Source organism: Dermochelys coriacea, chromosome 3, assembly GCF_009764565.3.
Source record: "Dermochelys coriacea isolate rDerCor1 chromosome 3, rDerCor1.pri.v4, whole genome shotgun sequence".
Classification (NCBI taxonomy): Eukaryota; Metazoa; Chordata; order Testudines; family Dermochelyidae; genus Dermochelys; species Dermochelys coriacea.
In genome coordinates this window covers 209105583-209129942 of record NC_050070.1, presented here as the reverse complement: position 1 = coordinate 209129942, position 24360 = coordinate 209105583, and the positions used below count along the sequence as shown (strand labels likewise).

Genomic DNA, 24360 nt, shown 5'->3' with positions numbered 1-24360 from the left:
AGAAGTTTATCACAGAGATCATAGTTCTCTAAATGCTTAGGAAAACCCAGTCTCCTAACATTACATAATTTAAGAAGAAGAAAAAAAAGAAATGTAATATTTAATAACTAATTTAATAACCTCAATCTCCTATTATTAAAAGGAAAATTGCTGTTTTAAAAACCCAAACAAAACCAGAAAATATTAAATTTAGAGCAAACATTTGGGATTTTTTTTCAAGAACAATGGATATGGACAGTTAAAGGGATCCCAAGGAGCCTTACTTCTGTCCTGCTTAATCCCCACCTAGCTCAGCCACAATGCAGGTGACAAGTTCCCCTAACCACCTGCCTTGTTCACCATCCATCCTGTGCACTCAGTGGAGCAGAAGTCCTGTGGGGGGGGGGGGGAATAGCATGGGATCATGTAATTAAAGACTATCATAATGCATATGGACCAGGGAACCAAATTAAGATTACACAGGCAATCGTAAATCTGGCATTTTCTAACTTTTCAGTGCTTGACTTAGCAACATTGCCCTTATTTTAATAGGAGTTATTTTGCATGGAATTTCCTTGATCTTTTTTAAAAAGAAAAATGGAAAAAAAAAGTTCTATTATGTATAATCATATTGCTCCTCTCCACTCTCTCCAAAGGCTAAGTTTGAATCGGGAACCTCAGCACATATCTCTGTCCCTTGAGCTAAGAAAGTAACTGGTACCAGTAGTAGGTTGTTACTCTGTTTGAACCAGTCACTAGGTAGGGATGTGATACCACATTGGTACTAGTGGATGGTGGTGATTATTTATAACTTGTATTGCTGTAGTTTTGAAGTGAGCTGTAGCTCACGAAAGCTTATGCTCTAATAAATTTGTTAGTCTCTAATGTGCCACAAGTACTGCTTTTCTTTTTGCGAATACAGACTAACACGGCTGCTACTCTGAAACCTGTAGTTTTTAAGGATCCCAGTCATAAATCAGGACCCCCACTGTGAGAGGTAATGTACAAACATATAACGAAAAGTCATTCCTTGCCCTGAGAGGCTTCCAACATAAGTAAACTGCACAGCAATTTGCTAGACAGCAATGGAATGCTGTGGATCAGGATTCCTGGGTTCTGTTCCTGGCTCTGGATAAGGAGCGTTGTCTGGTTGGTTAGAGCAGTGGATTCAGACACATAAATTCAGCAAATTCATTCTGAAAAGCAGTGCAGGTAAGACTCTCATCTACCATATTGAAGAAATCCCAGTTCTGCTAGAAGTGATCCTGTGCAAACTCTGTTACTGTATCTATAAAACGAGAGGAATTATATTTCTTTTCCTCCTGGCATAGGCATAATGCAGCCTGGCTCAATAGTAAGCATTGTGCATTGCACAGAAGTAAATATCAGTCACTGAAAGAGGTGAGTCTGGAACTCATGGTCTCCAGGCTTTCAGCCCAATATACTTTTCCCCAGATGCAAGGGTATTTTTGGTGGAGGAAGGCTTGCAAACACAGGAAGTTTGGCAGAGCCTGGGAGTTTGCTCAGTATAATTGGGAAATAGGTGAAACGAGTATAGGAAAAAATCCTACTGTGGATGTGCTAATGGGGAATTTAAAAGCTTATAACTCAGCTAGAACTGGGGGGATTTTCATGGGGAAAGCAAAAGGAACCTCCCTGACTGCAAGCCTACCCCCTCCACTGAATCTCAGACTTCTGCTCCAAATCGTGGAGCTGTTAGAGCTGTTGAAAATAGTAGTCTGTAATTTTTGTAAGCCGTGGCAAAACTACCTGTTTTCCCCTAGCCTCCTCCTTGGAAATGGCTGCCCTGTGCTCAGATTTTTCAAAAATTCAATGCGAGACAGAGATCAAAACAGAGAAGATTTCAGCTGGAAGAGTTAAAGCTTGGCAAAGCTTAAAACAACCAAGAATCAGGGGCTCTCTGGGGAATGTTAGGTGACTGTAACTGTGAGTGTTGCTTCCCAGTAATGCCAAATTCTGGAAAGACTGTGTTCTGTTTCTAATACTCTGCCACTGCAAGTGGACGTTTGTATTGAAATTATATGAGGGAAGGGATAATTGCCAACTTCAACGGTAAATTGGAGGGAATTTGAAGATAGATTTGAACTTTCTCAATGGGGGATTTTCATACCAGGGAAAATATTGATATTTGGCTTATCCTTTTTTAAAACCATTTCTTTTTGCACTCTTGCTAATTTAGCAATGACTTCCACATTGAACTAAATGGGACCGCAATGAATAAAGTTACTCCTGTGACTGTTTGTAAAATTATGTTGGTCAGAAGAAGCTGGAACAAAAACCTCACTAGAAAAAATAGTTTCAATAAACTGAGGAACCACACAGAAAATATGGGCAACTTGAATTGCTTCATGTTTAAATTCAAAGTCACCCACCTGGTGGAAGGTGTGTCATTGTGCTGTTTCTGTGCCATCTTTCAGATGAGACATAAACCAAAAGAGGAAAGAGAGTTGCTTAGTTAAAACACTCAAGTGGGACTAAGATCTGGGTTTCAGTTCCCGGATATTCCATAGACTCTGCATGTGACTTGGGCAAGCCACATGTTCCCTCCTTGCTTCCGTTTCCCATCTGTAAAACGGAGATCGTCTACCTCACAGGTGTTAGGAGGTTAAATTAATTAATGTGTGATACGCACCCAGATGGTACGGTGCAGGGGACAGTATTATTACCGTCCTAGACAGATTCATGGTACTTCACTGGATGCAAATATTGAACCGAAACGGACGATGGGAGAAAACCAGTTATACAGCCCCACTATGGAAAGAGATGTGGCACGTTAAATATGGGTGTGTGGGCTGAGCTGGGAGGAGATAAATACTACTCTCTGATCTCTTTTCTGAGATGAACAGGGTGATGATTCCACTTTGTTCAGTCTTAGACCACAACATGCTCCAAGAAAGGACATTGATCAAGCAGCAGAGTGTCTAAAAGTAACTGTCAAAATAATTTAAAGTGTTAGAGAGCATGTCCTATAAGAGGAGACTGGATAAGATGAAAAAGACCTAAATATCTATAAAAAGCCAAAGAGGATTTATTTTTAGGGTTACAGGATTACATAAAATGAGGAGTAATGTTTTAAAGTGGGGGCGGGGAGGGGCCTGTCCTGCAGATATTTATATGCATAACCTAACTCATGCATGTAGCACTCCTGCACTCAGTGTGACTACATCTGAGTAAAGGTATTCAGGTGTGCAGGATAGGCCCTCTAGATAATAGGAAAATAATTGGGGGCAGGGGAGACGAGTCAGGCAAAGGAATTATTGCCATCAGGAAGTAGTGACATGATTGCTAGAAGTATTTGAAAAATCTCTAACTGGATTCAACACAAAAAGCCTGGAGGTCACATCAGGCCTGATGTTTCTAACTACATCATGATGATGTGTTCCTGTGATTTTTGTGTATTGGAGGTTTCCCTGATAAGTGTGTTGTGGAGTTGAAGTTCCCATCTCTCTGCTCCATAGAAATGTCTTAATTAGTCTTTACTGTCAATTGGAATGGTATATTGCATCTGAGAAAAGTTCTCTGAAACACACCAAAAGTACATGATAAACACCTTTTGTTAATTGGTCTCTTGGAAGAATTCTGTGTGGTAGTTAAAGAACTTGAGGAAAAACAGTAGAAGCCACAAAGCACAAATTTTAGACAAGACTCAGCCACTCTGGACTCTTAAGTACGTAGATGTCCCAAGATCTAAATGTGTATTTTCAACTGTAACTCTTATAGCTGAAACTCTTCCTTTGTCTTGATGCCTAGACATCTCTGAGAACCTAGAGGAATGTCTTTATTAGCCAGAGAGGTTTTTACCTCCATATTCTCAAGCATGGTCATAATGCCAAATCTGCTGCAATAAGAGACCCAATAACATATGTCATTATATATATTTTGGTGTACTTCAAAATCTTTTTAAAAAAAAAAAAATTTCCATTGATCATATCTGTGAAACCTTTGTTTTTTTTCATGTTAGGTGAAGGAATTCTTATTTCTTCAGAGGCTACTGAACTTCTGAACTTTATAGATGATCAAGGACAAGTGCATGTGATTCAGAAGTACCTTGAAAAGCCTATGCTGTTAGAGCCAGGCCATCGCAAGTTTGATATTAGGTAACGTTTTCTGTTGATACTTAAATTGCCTGTCAATTCTTACTCAAAAAGATTAGAGAAAATGCATTGGGGTGAGTGAAGTGTTGTTAATAAATCTGATTACATGCATATGCTGGCTTAAAAAAAAACAAAAAACCCTATTTAGTGTTCTTCTAATTTTCAGAAGCTGGGTTCTAGTGGATCACCAATATAATATCTACCTCTACAGAGAAGGCGTTCTGCGGACCTCTTCAGAACCATACAATAGTGTTAATTTCCAAGACAAAACCTGCCATTTGACCAATCACTGCATACAGAAGGAATATTCTAAAAACTATGGGAAGTATGAAGAAGGGAATGAAATGTTTTTTGAGGAGTTCAATCAGTATCTGATGAGTTCTTTGAACATTACACTGGAAAGTAGCCTGTTACTGCAGATCAAACAAATAATAAGGTAACTTGTTGATCATTATTTGTGTTACAGTAGCACCCAGAGGCACCAACCAGAACTGGGGACCCATTGTGGTAGGGACTATACATTCACACAGTATGGGACAGACCTTGTTCCAAAGAGCTCACGGTCTAAATAGACGAGACGGACAAAAGTATCAATATACCCATGTTACAGACAAGCAACTGAGGCTCAAAGAGGTTTAAGTGACTTGCCCAAGGTCACATAGGAAGTGTGGGGCAAAGCACGAAATTGACCCTATGGGCTTGTCTAGTCTAGGGAATTTCCACAAGCTACTTTTGTTTCTTCAACATATTAATATATGTACATATATTTACAGAGATATGCAAGTCAAAATTCACCAAAGTTTCCACTAATTTCAGGTGTCTTACTGATTAGGTACACACATGAGACAAGTGGGGCCTGATTTTCAGAGGTGCTGAGCATTCACAACTCACAGATATCATCAGGAGCTACAGGTGCTAAGCACCCCTGTTAATAGGGTGGAGATGATGCAAAGAACTAACAAAGAGTAGCTTCGTTTACTCAGTGCTCTATCCTGTGTACTGAATGAAAAAGGGTCCTGTGGGAAAAATGTGATCATGTTAATTACAGACTATATTGTAGAATCATAGAAGATTAGGGTTGGAAAAGACCTCAGGAGGTATCTAGTCCAACCCCCTGCTCAAAGCAAGACCAACCCCAACTAAATCATCCCAGCTAGAGCTTTGTCAAGCTGGGCCTTAAAACCTCTAAGGATGGAGATTCCATCACCTCCCCAGGTAACCCATTCCAGTGCTTCACCACCCTCCTAGTGAAATAGTTTTTCCTAATATCCATCCTAGACCTCCCCACTGCAACTTGAGACCATTGCTCCTTGTTCTGTCATCTGCCACCACTGAGAACAGTTAAGCTCCATCCTCTTTGGAACCCCCCTTCAGGTAGTTGAAGGCTGCTATCAAATCTCCCCCTCATTCTTCTCTTCTCTTCTTCAGACTAAATAAACCCAGTTCCCTCAGCCTCGCCTCATAAGTCATGTGCCCCAGCCCTATAATAATTTTCGTTGCCCTCCACTGGACTTTCTCCCTCCACAGCTTTTCTGTAATGGGGGGGCCAAAACTGGATGCAATACTCCAGATGTGGCCTCACCAGTGCTGAATAGAGGGGAATAATCACTTCCCTTGATCTGCTGGAAACACTCCTACTAAAGCAGCCCAATATGCCGTTAGCCTTCTTGGCAACAAGGGCACACTGGTGCCTCGTATCCAGCTTCTCGTCCACTGTAATCCCCAGGTCCTTTTCTGCAGAACTGCCACTTAGCCAGTTGGTCTCCAGCCTGTAGCAGTGCATGGGATTCTTCTGTCCTAAGTGCAGGACTCTGCATTTGTCCTGTTGAACCTCATCAGATTTCTTTTAGTCCAGTCCTCCAGTTTATCTAGGTAGCTCTGGACCCTATCCCCACCGTCCAGCATATCTACCTCTCCCCCAATCTTAGTGTCTGCACCCTCAGCAAGTTTGTGAATATCTGTCCCATCATCCAGATCATTAATGAAGATGAGGAACAAAACCAGCCCCAAGACAGACCTCTGGGGCACTCCGCTTGCTACCAGCTGCTAATTAGACATTGAGCTGTTGATCACTACCCGTTGAGCCCGATGATCTAGTTAGCTTTCTATCCACCGTATAGTCCATTCATCCAATTCACACTTTTTTAACTTGCTGGCAAGAATATTGTGGGAGACCCTATCAAAAGCTTTGCTAAAGTCAAGGTATATCATGTCCACTGCTTTCCCCATATCCACAGAGCCAGTTATCTCCTCTTAGAAGGCAATCAGGTTGGTCAGGCGCGACTTGCCCTTGATGAATCCATGTTGATTGTTCCGGATCATATGCACAGGAGGGCTGAATGAGGGTTGCATGGGCAACCTTAATATTGGCATTTTCTAACTTTTAAGGGTTTCACTTTGCAAATGGAGTGTCCTTTTGACTAGTTTTTTTTAAATGGATGTAATATTGGCTTATTGGTGGATTCCCCTCGTTACATCATTGCTGGCCCCAGGTTATTCCATAATTTGCTCAAGATGTGGTTTCTTGCCCCTTTCTCCGGAGAAGCTGGCCCTGGGCTGAATAGACCAATTCCGAAGCCTGTGTGTTCTCAGAGGAACAAAGATGCAACAGAAGGGTTTGGATGATGTCATAGCCGGGAAGGAAAGTCATTCCAATTGGAAGCAGAAGGCTATACTGTGATCTGAGGCTTTTATATTGATTTTGTAATCTAAAATTTTTCACTGTTTAGAACGCTCCAGTAATGTGCCTAGGAATAGGGATGCAGGCTCATTATAACATCCTATTTAAACACATTTCCTCAGAAATGATAGGAGCTATTTCCAGACATTCCTCTCGGTATGGTTTTCTGTTACAACAAGTTGGTTCCTGTCCTACAGCTGCTGAACCATGGCATGACATTCCATCGTGAGCTGACATTTCTGGACACCTGCTCAAGCGGATAATCGGCTGAACTCTTTCAAACTGCTGCATTTCTGTGGGCTGGTTCACCCTTCGCTCTGTTTCAATGCTCTTATACTGATTTGTGAAGCCATGTGTTATACACTTGGGTTGGATTCAGTATGACTTGGCACTAAGGTGCGAGTCTGTAGCCCAGCAGCTGGAGCAGGGTCTGCAGTGCTTTCTGCATTTGTTCCATCCCGTGGGGAGAGGAGACACACAGAGCTGGATCTCTCAACTTGTCTACGTGTTGTCCTTGCACATTGCTGCGCATGGGAATCCTAGGCAGCTGAAATCTTGGTAGGAGCTGTGCATACTTCTTGCACAGCCCCCTGCCAACACGCTCCCCTTTTATGCACCAGACCCACCCCAATCCTCTGCCATTAGAGCCTCCACTGACTCCAGGTACTAGCTGGCTGGAACTGGCTCTGCAGCAGTGAGGTACAGTAGAAAGGAATGAGGTAGATAACAGGCACTTCCCCCATCCTGACCTCTTTGTGCTGCTTATGTGGCACAAAGGGGCTAGAATCTGGTCCTAACTTTCCTTGGTGGAGGAAGCTCTCAATGGCACGAAGCTGTCCTAGTCCGCTCCTCTGTCAACTGACCCTCCCTCCAGCATTGGGGTGGGCTGAGCGTAGCTGTGCTCCCCTGGTTCTCAGTTGGCATGTGATCTCGTGTCCCTAGGCAGCTCTAATTTCTGGGCTGGAGGACTTGTGGCTTGTGGATCAGGGAGCTGTAACTGGCCCCCTCATAGCTCCTTTCTTTCTTGAACTGGGGGCATCGCTCTAGAGAAGCACTTGAGCCAATGTGTAATCTTGCATCAGGCATGCTTCTCCCCCAGCTGATGCAGCTAGTCCTGGTCCCACAAATCCTTGCTCAAACGAGTAGCCTTGGAGAGCAGCCCAGTGGAAATCATTAGGATTGCTCAATTGTAAGGGTTTACAGTATTGGCTCCAGTTTTGTTGCATATATTGGACCCTGCTTCCTTCAGACTTAATGTAAACTTTAATTAGATTTATGGCAATTTAACAATACCACCCTCATTGATGTTAGTTGGGGTCCCCTGCATCACTGGCTTATGCCACACTTACAAATATGCTCTTGCTTTGCCTTGATGAAAACCCAGAATGCTTATCATGTGCACAATGTTTATTCTTTAGTCAATAAATCCAGGTGTGTGTGGAGTTTATGTATACATACACATATACTAGGTAAGTACATAAATTTGTATTCTCTACACTCGATAGTCTGTCAAAGCACCCTGTGTGGTGAATAATAATCATGACTGTGTACTTGAAAGAGAAATTCTGTTTTAATGGATAAAGGTGGTTAATTAGGTCATACGCATGTTGCTGGGAGGTCACTCTTGCATGCCTAGTGTCCATAGTCATTCTCTTGTTCTAAATGCAAATAACAAGAGAGCATGTCTCGGGCTCGTGATTAGTAGTCTGTTGTGCATCACTCCTTGAACTGATTTTGGCTTTGTCATTCTGTGTTGTTGGAGAACACAGAAAACGTGTTGAATGTCACAGGAACATGTTGAGCTGCTTCAGAGATGTGCTAAATGATAGATTTTGTAAAGAGTTGTTTTAAAATCTTCTTTGTGCTCTTGTGCATTTCTTTCTTGTTCTAAAGCCTGTGATGTTATGATGTGTCCCTGCCATATTCAATCCTGGTCCAACTCTCAATAAAATCAGTGGTATGGCTTCAATGGGGATTGGATCAGGCCTTTAGTTAGCGCAATCAGATACATTTTTGCATGAGTCAATTTTTTTACTATCTCTTCTTATTTTTGGCTGGGCACAAGAGTAAAAAGTAATAATAGTAAGAGGAACAAGTCTGTTCCTGATCCACTGTTTCCATTTGCTTTTCCCACTGCACAGTGCCCTTCTGATCGCTGTGCTGTGTGTCTGCCGGCTCCAGGAATCTAGAATTACTGCTTTTAAATGTTTATTGGCTGCTAAGTCAGATTTTTGCATTTTTTTTTCTTTCGCAGAAGCTGCCTTATGTGTATAGAGCCTGCAATCAGCACCAAACACCTTCACTACCAGAGTTTCCAGCTCTTCGGCTTTGACTTCATGGTAGACGAGGAACTGAAGGTCTGGCTAATCGAAGTCAATGGGGCCCCTGCCTGTGCCCAGTGAGTATCCTCTTCCTGTAATAAAATGGTAGCTCCTGTGTACCAACGGCACGGCACCCCTGGTCTCTTGCTGCTGTAGTTCTGAAGAAGGTGCTGGCTTTCCTCTCTGCTTGGTGGAAAGCGATCGTTCCTGAAACTGAGACCAGATACTTGCCTCCAACACGTAGCATGCTGCTCCCTAAGCTTGGTGGTCTAGGTTCCCCTGCCTTCAATGTGCTCCAGAAGGAGGCCCCTCGCTGATGTGTGGGGCTGAAGAAAGCTCCCCCTGGCTGTAGTGTAGCAGTAGCTACAGCCACATGGCTCCCCAGAGTTCTGCCTTTGTGCCAGAAGGCACATTTCCACTCGGCTGAATTTCTGTAACTTACACTATTTCTCAGCAGGAATTTGTCGTTATCCCTCTCTCCAAGCGCAGCAGCAGCATGGTCAGGGGAGGAACTTACTGGGGGAGGCCCTTCATACCGGTGGCTTTTCCCCAGCAGTAGTGTGGGCCATTCCCAAGATTGAGATGCCCTCTCCTGGACTTGAGCAGCAGAGCTTTTTTCATATGACAAGTATCTAGCTCCCGTTTCAATCTGTGAATGAAAATTCTATTTGTGATAATGTAAATGGAACGAAGAAGAGTTTTTGGTTCTTTTTATACCTGTGGGAAACGGGTAGAAATTGTGGAACTGAAGATTAGTGGGGGAAGGGGAATGGGCAGAGTCATTGGTGATTAAGACGGGTGTGGCTAGTGGGTGGTACTGACCGCCTCTGGATGGTGGAGAGGTTAGTGGATGGAGATGTAAAGAGTTCAGGGACTTAGTTTACTAAGGACTGACCTTGACTTTCAAGTTAGGTCAACATAGATATGGTGCTCAGAGGTGTGAAAAATCTACACCCCTGAGCACCATAGCTATGCACACCTAGCCCCAGGTGTAGACAGGTAGGTCAATGGAAGACTGCCTCTATTGACCTAGCTACCATTGCTTGTGGAGGTGGAGCTCCCACAGCAACACAAAAACCCCTTCCGTCACTGTAGGAAGCACATACACTGTGGCACTACAGTGTCACAGCTACAATGCCACAGTAGTGCCCTAGTCTAGATGTGCATAAATCTAGGAACTTCTGGAAGGTTGGCAGAGCATCTGATAACCTGGCTTTATATAAAAGCTGGCTACCTTATCCTATTTTTCAGCTTTACCAGCCTTGTTTGTAGGTGGCTGTTTCTCATTTCAGCTGTAACAGGTGTGAAAGGTGCTGGTCAATACTACGAATGCGGTGATTAGAATTTACTGAGTTCACACACTGATACTTGGTATATATCCAACTTAAGATGTATAATGTTGAAAGAGGTGGTAAGGAAACAGTCAATTGAATAAATTGAAATAATGAGAACAGATTATTCTTCTAAAGCAAAATATTAACATTGTCAACAACTGTGAAGTAAAAGGATAGAAATCATTTGTGCTCATCTCTAACCATGCAGAAAATCAGTTTCTTCAGACTCTTCAAAAGCAAATGTATCACTGAATGAACCTTTGTTTATTGACGTGTAAGAGAAGAACACCTATGAGTATGATCCTGGAAGTGAGACTTTTTTTGATGCTGTCACCAAAACGTAGGTGCAGTGATCATTTAAGTCTCTGTCCCAGGCCTTCCAGCATCTCTTCATTATTGGTTCCATTCAGGAGCAGTTTCTCCTCTTCTGACAGCCAATAAATAGCATAGAGCAATTGATGGTTGTGCATTAAAAACAACCTGAAATGCAAATACTTTACTTTAACTTGATAAGAAGGCAGGATGCTTCCTTCATGCCAATAACAGAATCACCTTCAGTGGTGCACAACATGAGCACTTTACTTAAATTCTAACAAACTGAATTCCTTTATTGAGCATGTGCCAGAGGAACATCATGACCAAGTTTAAAGGCACTATTTAAGAGGGTCAGCTTCTAGCAAAGACATTGCTCCAGGCCTCCTTAGATGTGGCAGCCACTGCAGAATGGTCTAGTTCCACTGCGGTGGTCATGAGACGAGTGTCTTGGCTGCAGATGTTGGGCTTTCCGAGAGAGGTTCAGAGTGCCATTGAAGAACTCCGCTTTGACAGTTGTAAACCCTTTGTGGATTTGACAGATGCTTCTCTACACAATTTAAAGAAGTCTAGAGCCCCACTGAGATCTCTTGGAATTTATACTACTGAAAATAAGAGGAGATTTAATAGGTCTCTATCACAGACCATCTGAACCTCTGGCCAAGAGACCAAGATACTCAATAAAGAAACCGCCATCAGCTATGATTACATCTTCCCTGCCATTCACTTCTTCTAAGCAACAGTGCTGATGGCTCAGTCAAGAGTCTGAAGCATCCAGTCAATAGGTATTTACAGCTGCAAAGAAAAAAACAAATAATATTGTGTCCACGTGGGTGAAGATGCCATCCAAGGAATGGGTGAAATATGGCAGAGAAATCTTTGCCATTTCCTTGGACTGAGCATAAAAAGATGATGATTTTCAGAGATGCAGTCATCCTAAACTTCTTATGTACAGTGTGGGCATTCAGCACACTGCTTATACCTCACTGAGAAAGAAGTAAGGCCCAACACAGTTAGAGTGCATGTTGTGGTTCAAATCTTCTTCCACAGACACCATCATCCTCTTGGTTGGTTGAAAAACGAGGATGGATGCAATAGTAGTGGAACAATCAGGAAGATTGTCTCTCTACACGTGCATCCAACTCCTAAAAGTTTTGGAACTTGAAAATGAGAAGAACTTTGATCAAAATAGAGCTTGGCTTCTGCACCACAAGGGTTCTACAAAGAGGCACTAAACTTGCAAAAGCAATTGAGGATTGTTTTGAAAGGACTTGACAGATTACAGGTTGCTGACACTGTCACGGTATCCTGGGAAATTTGGTTTGACCTAATTTAACAAAGAACGGCAACCACACGAGGACCAGATTTTAAAATGATTCAGAAAGGCTACAGAATCAGTCATGCTGGCTAAGCAATAGACAGATCTCAAACATAAGGGTACAGGTGGAGCCCAGAACAGGAAGAAGTGCCTGCATCATGCTGGTTGGAATATAATCCTGAGTTCCTTCCTTGTCGCATTTTAAGATGAAGATCCAGATTTCTACCCTAAATATGTTTGTGAAGGAGGATTTGCTCCATAGTTCATTGCATCAAAATGGTGGAAAAAACTGTAGAAGCAAAATCACAGATGACAGAACAGTCAGCTTTTAAAGGACCTGAATCAAATCAGCATCAATTGAATGTCTGTTTGTTTAATCCTCTGGGACTGGTTTGATCATAAGTGTAACTGGCTAAGTGCTGGAAAAGCAAACAATTTGGAAATGTATTGGCTTCTGCGGAAAACTGCAAAATTGTTGTCGGCCTACCTAGTAGACTAGGGACAGACTCAACGATTGTTCTTACATTTTGGTGAATTATAGAATTGGAAGGGTAGGGTGTTTTTGGACAATAGCTGAGGGTTTATATTCAAATAATACACATGCTTTGGTTTCATTTCATAAAACCTTTCCTGGGTTTTTTCACTAGTGTGTTTGAGAGAAATTGCCAAAACTTAAAATCCAATGTTTGTTTAAAAAAAAAAAAAAAAAAAAAAACCCATGAGAAACTTGGGTAAAAGGCACTTTTGGGTGACATTCTATTGTCCAAGTAATTTAACTATCCAAATATTAAGCAATATATTTTCATGAACAAATCAGCAGTCTCTATCAGTGGAACATTGTATAGGAACAGGTTTAATTTTAGAGTTCTCTACGCAACATTATCACTTCACTCTGCTCCCACTGGTGCTTCTGGAGCGCCTTCCCATTCCCTGTTGTTGGTGCAGCTGTATGCTCTTGACCTTTTTTGGTCCCAGTGCTCAAAAACAAGTGTTGCATGCCAAGATGAGGAAAATCCAATTGTAATCCTTCAAAAGAGTGTGTTGCTGATGCGGTAGGCCTGCAAATGCTAGCAGTTGCTCTGTGGGAATGTGGTTTTGAAGAGCAATTTAAAGAATGTGTTCATCTTCAGACAAGACTGTATTTCACCTCTACGCTGCCGTACTATGAACAAGATATAGGGGAGCCTAAACCCATGTAAATGAGGGATTGGTTTATCATTGGCTATAATAAATATCTCAAATAGACCTGGAAAGTAAATCATTTGTGTAGAGCTGCATCTCAGATGTTGAAGACAGATCCATGTTGCATCAATGCCTGCAAAGGTGTTCAAGAACTATTCACCCTAGTGAAAAGATGAAATGCCACCAGCTAGATCTGCCAGGGGTTGGTTGAACTTGCGCACATGAGTTTCTGGAAAGAAGTGTAAATATTTTGCATGTGAGGAGTGTGGCCTGGCGTGGTGGTAGAGGAGCAGCTATGTTGGGCTCCTGACTCCGGGGCTCTCCTTCAGAAACTGCCTGTGTCAGGCTGCCTAGCTCTTGGGTGGCCCCTGGGCAGTCTCGCTCTGGTGGTGACTCTGGAGGAAAGCTCACTGAGCCAGACAACAGCCTGTGGCTTTGGGAGTGAATTCCCTGCCAGGGCTCAGAGGCAGCTCAGGAAAGCACACTCCAATGGAAGCTAGGTGCAGATGGGGAGCTTATTTAGACTCAACGCTGTATTTGAGAGGTGTGTTACTCCCAGAGCAGGGGGAGAGAGGAGGAGTTTGGGCTGACCAGGGCAGGGAGTTCTGGGGAAACAAGTTCAGTTTATTCAGTGCATTCCATCTATGCACTCTGAGACTCTTTGGCGAGTTGGTGTCAAATTGGCTTAAATTAGAAGCCCTATGATAAAACCCTAATGGAGAGGGTGATCTGGGTTCAAACATGAACCTCTGGAGAATCTCTCTGGTCATTGCACCCAGCTGCAGAACCTTTTCCAAGGAAGTTCATCTTTCCTCTCTGGTTTGAGAGGCCATATCCTGAAAGGAGCAGCACAACTAGGGTTTGGCGGTCAGCCTTTTCACTTGCTAAGGGCTTCTGTTTTTGCAGATAGCACTGCATAAGGCCCAGCCACAGAGACAGGTTTACAGGAAACTATTCTTGACAGCTAAGGAAATCAACACAAAGGTCCCCCAACTAGAGACAACCCTGGGCATTCTGCATTAAAACAGAGAACTTGTATTAATATTGCAGCAAGAACCGATGCTATTCAGAATCGGATACAGGACGTGTAATTGACACAGAAGCCAAAAGAGTGAGAGAATGTACAGGTGTGGGGTGTGGAACCTTTAATTTAAAAAATGAAATACTTAACCAAAGGTACGTTTTGTGTTTTAATTTACAACTATCAAGATGACTTAAAAAGGAGAATGTTCTCTTCTCCTAGCATTCTTTAAAAACTGGTACCCGGAGGTCTGAGGATCCATTAGAAATGAAAGAGAACACAGAATGCTTGCCAGAAATCCAGCTAACACCATGGTTTGGAGAGAGACTCTGACTTTCATAAATTGTCAGATTTGATACAGAAATCATCTACTGAAAGCAGTGCAGGAGAAAGGATCTGGAAGCTGAAGGTATGCTGAGCCAGTTGCATAGGTGAAAAGAGCTTGTTAATTCTGGTAAAGAAGGCCTTGGTAGGGAAAAAACATATCCGCCTCTGTTATCTCCAGCCCCGTTACAGTATATCTTCAACAGAAATTGCCTTGTTTGTTTTAGGACAGTGACAGTCACCAGAGATGAAGAACAACATCTGCATCATTGAAACATTACTGACCTTGGCACAAAAAGTGGGAGTGTGCTAATAAAGTTTGCAGATGATACAAAGCTGGGAGGTATTGCCAATTCGGAGAAGGATCGGGATATTATACAGGAGGATCTGGATGACCTTGTAAACTGGAGTAATAGTAATAGGATGAAATTTAATAGTGAGAAGTGTAAAGTCATGCATTTAGGGATTAATAACAAGAATTTTAGTTATAAGCTGGGGACGCATCAATTAGAAGTAAGGGAGGAGGAGAAGGACCTTGGAGTATTGGTTGATCACAGGATGACTATGAGCTGCCAATGTGATATGGCTGTGAAAAAAGCTAATGCGGTTTTGGGATGCATCAGGAGAGGCATCTCCAGTAGGGATAAGGAGGTTTTAGTACCATTATACAAGGCACTGGTGAGACCTCACCTGGAATACTGTATGCAGTTCTGGTCTCCCATGTTTAAAAAGGATGAATTCAAACTGGAGCAGGTACAGAAAAGGGCTACTAGGATGATCCGAGGAATGGAAAACTTGTCTTATGAAAGGAGACTTAAGGAGCTTGGCTTGTTTAGCCTAACTAAAAGAAGGTTGAGGGGAGATCTGATTGCTCTCTATAAATATATCAGAGGGATAAATACAGGAGAGGGAAAGGAATTATTTAAGCTTAGCACCAATGTGGACACAAGAACAAATGGAATAAAGAATAAAGAGAATAAGAATTACAGAAAGAAAAAGAGAATTACAAGAATAAACTGGCCACCAGGAAGTTTAGACTTGAAATTAGATGAAGGTTTCTAACCATCAGAGGAGTGAAGTTTTGGAATAGCCTTCCAAGGGAAGCAGTGGTGGCAAAAGATCTATCTGGCTTTAAGATTCTACTCAATAAGTTTATGGAGGAGATGGTATGATGGGATAATGTGATTTTGGTAAGTAATTGATCTTTAAATATTCAGGGTAAATAGGACTAATCCCCTGAGATGGGATATTAGATGGATGGGATCTGAGTTACCCAGGAAAGAATTTTCTGTAGTATCTGGCTGGTGAATCTTGCCCATATGCTCAGGGTTTAGCTGATCACCATATTGGGGTCGGGAAGGAATTTTCCTCCAGGGCAGCTTGGAGAGGCCCTGGAGGTTTTTCGCCTTCCTCTGTAGCATGGGGCATGGGTCACTTGAGAGAGGATTCTCTGCTGCTTGAAGTCTTTAAACCACGATTTGAGGACTTCAATAGCTCGAACATAGGTGAGGTTTTTCGTAGGAGTGGGTGGGTGAGATTCTGTGGCCTGCGCTGTGCAGGAGGTCGGACTAGATGATCAGAATGGTCCCTTCTGACCTTAATATCTATGAATCTATGAAACAGATGAATATTCCATCAACATGGCACTCGTTCGTCAGTCCTTGTATGCAATCTATAAAATCCAGGAATGTCACTGTCACCCTGAAGCCTGTTATCTTTGTAGAATCAGTGTGAAGCGATGGGCACAGCTATAAGCACGGATGAGAGCTCTTTTTGTTCAGAATATAAGCAGGTTCCGTCGTCACCGGATTTTGCAGTCTATCACTGTCCAATTTTTATGTTCTCAGACACTCTCTGCTTTTTTACACATGCGACTTTATGAATTACACCCATCCAGCAGCCCAGACTTTCAGCTAGTAGTATTGTAACTAACTGACACTAGATGTATTGATAGTGCCATACCATCCTATGTCAGTAAATGTAGAAAGGTCTAGAGCTGTCTAACCTGGGTATTTTAACTTAGCTGTGTAGCTCTTGCTAAGTTAAAATACCTTATCAAATATTGATGCTGTTCACTAGACTGAAGTTTGTCTGGTCATTCTGTCTCACGTTGCCCCACAGATAAGGCTTCTCCTCTCATCAGAAGGTAGGCCTAGTTGAACAAAGTCCATTGTTGCTATGCCAGAGATTAATTTGTCCCCTTTTAAATTTTTTTGTGTGTAAAAACATCAAAACACTGCTCAGAATATCATTGGTTTTGAGTTTGATGCTTGGAGAAATTGTCTGTTTCATAAACTCTGTGTGTCTGTGAGTGAGAGAGAGAGAGAGTGAGAGAGAGCAGGTTTCAGAGTAGCAGCCGTGTTAGTCTGTATTCGCAAAAAGAAAAGGAGTACTTGTGGCACCTTAGAGACTAACAAATTTATTAGAGCATAAGCTTTCGTGAGCTACAGCTCACTTCATCGGATGCATTCGGTGGAAAATACAGAGGGGAGATTGATATACACACACAGAGAACATGAAACAATGGGCTTATCATACACACTGTAAGGAGAGTGATCCCTTAAGATAAGCCATCACCAGCAGCGGGGGGGGGGGGGGGGAAACCTTTCATGGTGACAAGCAAGGTAGGCTATTTCCAGCACTTAACAAGAATATCTGAGGAACAGTGGGGAGTGGGGTGGGGGGGAGAAATAACATGGGGAAATAGTTTTACTTTGTGTAATGACTCATCCATTCCCAGTCTCTATTCAAGCCTAAGTTAATTGTATCCAGTTTGCAAATTAATTCCAATTCAGCAGTCTCTCCTTGGAGTCTGTTTTTGAAGTTTTTTTTGTTGAAGGATAGCCACCCTCAGGTCTGTAATCGAGTGACCAGAGAGATTGAAGTGTTCTCCAACTGGTTTTTGAATGTTATAATTCTTGACGTCTGATTTGTGTCCATTTATTCTTTTATGTAGAGACTGTCCAGTTTGACCAATGTACATGGCAGAGGGGCACTGCTGGCACATGATGGCATATATCACATTGGTAGATGCGCAGGTGAACAAGTCTCTGATAGTGTAGCTGATGTGAGTAGGCCCTATGATGGTGTCCCCTGAATAGATATGTGGACAGAGTTGGCAACGGGCTTTGTTGCAAGGATAGGTTCCTGGGTTAGTGGTTCTGTTGTGTGGTGTGTGGTTGCTGGTGAGTATTTGCTTCAGATTGGGGGGCTGTCTGTAAGCAAGGACTGGCCTGTCTCCCAAGATCTGTGAGAGTGATGGGTCGTCCTTCAGGATAGGTTGTAGATCCTTGATGATGCGTTGGAGAGGTTTTAGTTGGGGGCTGAAGGGGATGGCTAGTGGCGTTCTGTTATTTTCTTTGTTGGGCCTGTCCTGTAGTAGTTGACTTCTGGGTACTCTTCTGGCTCTGTCAATCTGTTTATTCACTTCAGCAGGTGGGTACTGTAGTTGTAGGAATGCATGATAGAGATCTTGTAGGTGTTTGTCTCTGTCTGAGGGGTTGGAGCAAATGTGGTTATATTGTAGAGCTTGGCTGTAGACAATGGATCGTGTGGTATGATCTGGATGAAAGCTAGAGGCATGTAGACTGATCTTAGGTTAATTTGTTTTTCCGTTATTCTCTACCCCCTTTGGAATGAGCCTACCTTGATCTCTGTTGACAGTGCCCCTTGGCAGGTGCTGATTATATGGTCATGAATACCAGCTTCATGAAACTTACTGTGACAAAGCACAACAAACTCTGCCAAACAGTTGAAATCCCTGTGCAGTGCTACACAAGCAAATCTCATTTGCTGTTGCATCCTACTGCCATGTTTCTTTGCAATACTGAAGCATCAAAATTACACGATTGCGATGGGAGCGGGGTGCACTTGCTGTGGACTCTTCCACAAATGTGCTAAGTATCTTCTGCAGCATTGACATGGTCCCTGAATTGGGGTTTACTTTTGGCAGCAGAGATCTCCACCAAGTTGGCTTTACTCTTCTCTGTCCATTTTGTATCAGATGCGGAGACCTGAATGCATATGACATGGAGCTCTTTTTGCTAGGTTTTCTTACTGCTGCAGAATTAGTGGAGTCTACGCATCTCATGATTTAGGGTGGAATTCCGCTCTCGGATAAACATGAGAAAATCCCACTGGCTTCAATTTGATCTGCACGTCTGTATCTAAGGCCAGGATTAATACCTACCGTAGGAATGGTTTGGTAGGAACATTTTCTTTTATAAATAGGATTAATTCAGTGTGCTAAACAGTAATTTGAGTCTCATGTAATTGTGAAAATCAGAAATTTTTTTTTCCCCAAAAAATGTCTTGTGTTTCAGCTTAATGTTTCAAGTTAAGTCTGTACTGCTTTTGTTCTATAATCTGTTCTGACAGTAAATAAATGTAGAACTACCCACTAATGTGATCTTGTAGTCCATTGCAATAGCTACTAGAAGGCATGGATTTACGATTCCATCTTTGCTTAGATGGAGAGAGAAGTATAGTAAAAGGGATGAGCAGCCTCCCGGGTAGTGAGAGAAGAAGCTAGAAGGGAAAGGGGTATTTATACTAATGCCAAGATAGTATAACTGCTGCTAGGAAAACTTGAATGAGGGTAAAGAATGTTCAATGTGTTACTCTTTTCCTGTTAAAATCTCATTCTGATTTTTCTCTTTTCTTCTAGGAAACTTTATGCAGAGCTTTGCCAAGGTATAGTGGATGTAGCCATCTCTAGTGTCTTTCCCCTCAGTGACATAGTGCAAAAGCAGAGCCAGCCATCAATATTTATGAAGCTGTGATTACAAGACCATCTTAGCGACACACATGGGAGAGCTGCCATCTATCGATTCTGAGGGAAGGCTGTTGGATCATTGACTTTAGTATTATGCCAAAAAGGAGGAAAGAGAGACAACTTTTTGGAAATTCACGAGGAAAATATAAATAAAAGAAGGCTACCAAGGAGAGTCCAGGATGAGCCAAAGTTGTTCAGACAATTCTGCCTGTGTTTCATCAAACTATGCTCTGGAAACAGCTCATGTGACTTTAATAACTGAAGCAAATCTCTCTGGGAGAACAGCAAAATAATGTTTAAAAAAAAAACAGGGATACAATAATATTGTATTATCTCGTCCTTTTCTAAAAAGAAACCTTTTTTCCTTTTTTTTAATAAGGCAATTTAATGAAGAGTACCATTGATGTGGGTTTCTTGGTTCATCACCTGCTGCAGTTTTAGTGCCTTAGCTCAGTCCCCAATAGGTAACTCCTTTTTGTTCCTGCTCCATTTGTGTAGAGGTGAAAAGCGGTCTTGTTTTGTAGGATGTGTAAAAGAAGAAAAAATTAATTTTAAGTCTGTTTTAAAATCAGCTAGCGAAACACCCAGTAACGATATGGCAAAGGTGGCACACTGAGGCAACACTAATGTGATGAAGTAGCCTAGGGTTTAAGGAGGTTTTATTTACTTGTATCCATTGTCTAACGAGATTTGAATCGGTTGTCCGATTCATCAGTCTGATGCAGTTGGAACCCCTAGAAAACAAGTACTCAGCTTCTCCCTCACCGAGCTGCAGTTTCTAAGGAGTCTACGTTGACACTCTTGTTGAGAGCGTTGCTGTAACAGTGTCCGACTTCCTTGGAAGGTTTGTTCAAAGGGGCATTCAAATTATCTTAGTTCAGCTCTTCTTTCAGTTTTTATGCTTTTAATACCTTCGTTTTTGTTAACCAAAAGAACACCAAGGGACCCTGGCAATCTCTTTAAGATGCATCTGAGGCTTGAAAAAAGAAGCCTTTCAACCCAATCAATTTTATCTCTCTCCATTGGACAAACATTGCATTTTTTCGCACTTACAAGTCAGCACCACCAAAACATGGCTGTGCTTTGTACCCCAAGCATCATCAGTCAGTAGAAATAGGCTCACCTCTTGGGGAAAGCATTTGATGATCAGCTGGTGCTGCTGTAGAACAGCAGGGAAACTCTTGTTGCATATTGTGTTATATTGTGATAACCTTTTAAAAAAAAAATTAGGTCAGTGAATGTAGAAACTCACATTTTTTTAAGTATAACCTAAATAGATACATGAAATCCTGGGAACATTCCCCACATCATAAACAGTCCCTTTAAGTTACAGTTTTTAACCTAAATAGGTTGGCTGTGTTTCTTTGTAGAACACAGTGGGGTCCCTAATAGCAAACTGGGTACTATAGATCGTAAGTGTGTTCCGTATTGCAATGCAGTGTGTTGGGAATTTTCAGTAGGAATAGAGGTGGAATTTTAAATTTAATCTTAGTGTTTAAGAAGTAAAAGTCTGTGTCTGCAAATGACTAATACTAACAAGATCCCCTTTAAGGAAACCAGTAAGATTTCTATAAACTATTACCGTTTTCAATACTGAGCTGCTACAGTTCTCCTACATGCATTGCCTGTTGCATCCTAGCATATTTTAGTTCTATGATTAGATTTTTTTTTTCTACATATTTTAAAAGCTCAGTGAAATGAGGCAGCTTCCTACCAAATAAGTGTGCATGACTGAATGAGAAGCAGAGTCTGATACGGAAAAGCATGAGAGACTTGTTTAGAAGAAGGATCTTTCTTGTGTGATGCACAATCCACACACGATGCTGTTGTGGAACACTGACATCTGCACCTGAATCAAATCCAGCAAGAGTTCTGGCTCTGCTGGTCGGATCAGAACTACGTTCTGTTGTCTCTGACAGTTGCTTTGGGTTGAGGATACTTAAATTAATGAGGGTGACCCAAGCAAAAGAAAAGTGGCTCCTGCTACCAAAAAATAACACACATTTAGGAGGTTCCAAGCTTCTGATTGGCTGAGTTTAATAAGCATTGAGTTAAGTAGTCTAATTTTTCCCTCCAGTGATATGTCTGAGCACTCTTACACACTTACCTCGACTTAGGACTGAGATTTCTTATCTCTGAATTGTTACCAGGGTAGAGCTCTGTGAATGAATGAACCTGTCGCACTTTGCCAAGTCACTGGTGTTCGTAAATCTTGGCTCTATAGCAAAGGGAGAGACAGAAGCATTTCTGAGAGGTGTATGGAACTTTAAATTTCATTGCTGGGATGCACTGGGGGAGTTTCTGTTCCATACCTTAATTATTTCGATCCAGAACAACTAGATTTGGGGACGGACTCAGCCACTCATCTTAAAAGTTTGTCTATTTGAAAACTTTGGCCAGGTGGCTATCAGATTGTCACTTCTGTCAAAGGGCTTCATGCTCTTGCTGGCTTCATTTATTTACAACAAGTAAATAACTTACTTCACAACTCTTCACACCATTGCTGCTTTTCTGCAGATCTCTGCAATCTAGCATTGAAGCTGCAGAGGTCGTTCCATTGGTGTGAGTTTTCTGCTGTAACGCCAGTTGAACATCATCTGTACATCAAGCCAGACTGCAGGTGAGACAGGAAACGTTCGTGAAGCAGTTAAGATTTCTTAGCTGACTAGCATTCTTTCCTTATCAGCTGGCAAAGAACAGGCCTTATTCTAGGACCTGTATGGGGCTGCCTGAGCTCACTGTCAAGAGCCCAATTACCTTGCTTGGCAGAGGGGCAGTGTAAGGCCAGGAATTTTGTTTTGCAAAGCTAGTAGCCAAGTGATTTGAGTTGGGTTTTCACGGCTGCAGGGAAAAAAAAAAACAAACTAATTTTAAAAATTAACTTGAAGTCTCCATTACTGTGGAGGCCAGGAAGCCTATGAGGGGGACAGACGGGGTTTGTACTGAAATGAACCCACAGAAACACTCTTGGCTCTTGTGATACCCTCATTTTACTAGCTGGTTAGCCAGTTAAGACTAGGCTGGAATGTGTAAAATAAGTTAGGGGAGGGGGGATCTTAAAGGTCTTAGGCCTTTTTTATCTCATAAAGAAGTAAAGAAAAGGCACAAGCCCTGAGGCAGTTGACATTTTCTTCCTTTTTAGGTTGCCTTTAAGAATTAGTAAAGGTTCAGTAGCTGTTCCTCTAGTGTGTTCAATGTGTTCCTACAGGGAACTTGTTGTATAGGATATATACATCTGCTTATTGTGAGCCCAGCTAGCTGGGGCAGTAGAACCTTTCTCCAAACATGCTCTTGTAAGTATCTTGTGTGCTGTGCTCCTAGGGGAGACTGACAGAGCAAAGCCGTTGGCATAGTGTGCAAGATGGCTCATGCTGAATTGACACCAGGCAACCTCCTCCCACCCTGGTTTGATGGTCCCTGGATGAACCTTGCAATCCTGCAACAGTAATCATGGGACTATTGTCATTCAGGTGTGGGAAAGTCAGAGAGAGATCTTGCTTGTTGTCAGGATGTGCAGTTTCACTGGGGTGACCTGCTGAGCAGGTAGAGCACCTGCTTGCTGCCTTTGGGACAAATTCTGCCACTCTAGAGCCACAATTAACTCTGGACATCAGAATGGGGAGCCCTGCATTTACAGTAAAATCTGCACCAACTTTTGTTTTAAGCAACCAATTTAATGTATTTACGTGTAGAGTTTCAGGTACATATTTGTTTGACCTTGAGGTTGGTTATAATAGACCTCCAGTTGATGATCTCTTGCAAAGTCTTAAACTAAGGCGTTTCACTGTATTCCAAACTAATTGAATTCTGTTTAGTAATGATCTGATTATTCACACAATACCTGTTTAACTTTTCTCACCATTTTTAAAGATGTTTATCAGGTTGTCAAATTACTGGCTTCTTTGCCATATTCTTCGAAAGGCCTTTTCTCAGAATTCTACAAGGTTAATTAACTGACAATAATACTTGGAGGGAGGAGTGGGGAAGGCATTTGTTACAGCAGAAGAGCAGTGTGTAACCAATTTCCTCTTCCTTTATACCCTACTTATATTTTAAATATAATATTTCTGTCTTCCACGGTGGTAGTCATTGCCAAGAGAAAACATCAGAAAGGTAACTGTGGTTTCTAAAATTCTGGGTGCTCACACTAAGGAAAATGTATTTTGTCCAATTACCAAAATGTCTTTATCTGTAAGGGACTTGTTTTTGATTGAAGAGTTAGAACATTGTATGCTTGTGTGTAATTTTAAGTGAAGATCATGAACTTTTTTAAAGAAATTGCAAAAATAACATTTTCTAACTGAAGTCCTATAAAAGTTTAATTGAAAAGGCCTTACTCGTTAATGAGCTCTTGAAAGAGATGGATGCTGCTTTTCAGGAAGATGCATATCATCCTACAGAATGTGATTGGTGTCTAGGCTGATCCATTGTTTCCTTTTTTGTGTCTGTCATTGAGAAGGATTTCACACATGGGCTCTCTGAATGAGGGTCTTGTGAAACTGGAATCTTGGAAGTCCTGTTTTCAGTTTGTCTGTGGCTTGTCTCATACAGGATAGGGGGAAATCCCATTTTAAAATTCATTGTGATTATTGTACTACAACTGTAATGTGCTCCCAGGCCATTTCAGAGGCTGACCATAACAGCCAAACCATTATGAAAATGTCTAAGAAACCAGCTTTGTTAAGGAAGTCAGTCTTCTGTATCACATTGTAATCAAGACCCTTCAGGACTGCATGCATGTGTATGGTCAATGCATTTCTTGTTCTCTAAGCATTGTTCTCTGCTAAGAGGAAAACACTGTGCAATAAGTAAGAGTTAATAATAATGTTTCATTATCAATGTCAGCTAAAATAGTCTGTGGAAAACAGTAATGTTGAAAGGATCTGAAATAATCACTGTAGCGTACATAAAGAGCTCCTGAAGTTACATCCTAGAGATCTTTAGTTTGTGTTTTCAAATTACTATCATGATGTGAGGTTTCAGAGTAGCAGCCGTGTTAG

The 24360-nt window shown here is 41.9% G+C and overlaps 1 protein-coding gene across 4 annotated transcripts in view; it reads left to right on the top strand.

Moving 5' to 3' along the window:
* Positions 1-24360, top strand: part of TTL (tubulin tyrosine ligase) — a 36204-nt gene that overhangs the window by 11629 nt on the left and 215 nt on the right. The window contains exons 4-8 of one of the 4 annotated variants that reach the window (XM_043512390.1): positions 3962-4097; positions 4261-4530; positions 9029-9172; positions 10638-10769; positions 19253-19387. In XM_043512390.1, coding sequence (XP_043368325.1) covers positions 3962-4097; positions 4261-4530; positions 9029-9172; positions 10638-10707 — 620 coding nt within the window. In that variant the 3' untranslated portion in view covers positions 10708-10769; positions 19253-19387. Of the gene's footprint in view, positions 1-3961; positions 4098-4260; positions 4531-9028; positions 9201-10637; positions 10770-19252; positions 24337-24360 lie in introns of those variants that run through there. The other 3 variants (XM_038395750.2, XM_043512391.1, XM_043512392.1) reach the window with 3 other exon arrangements.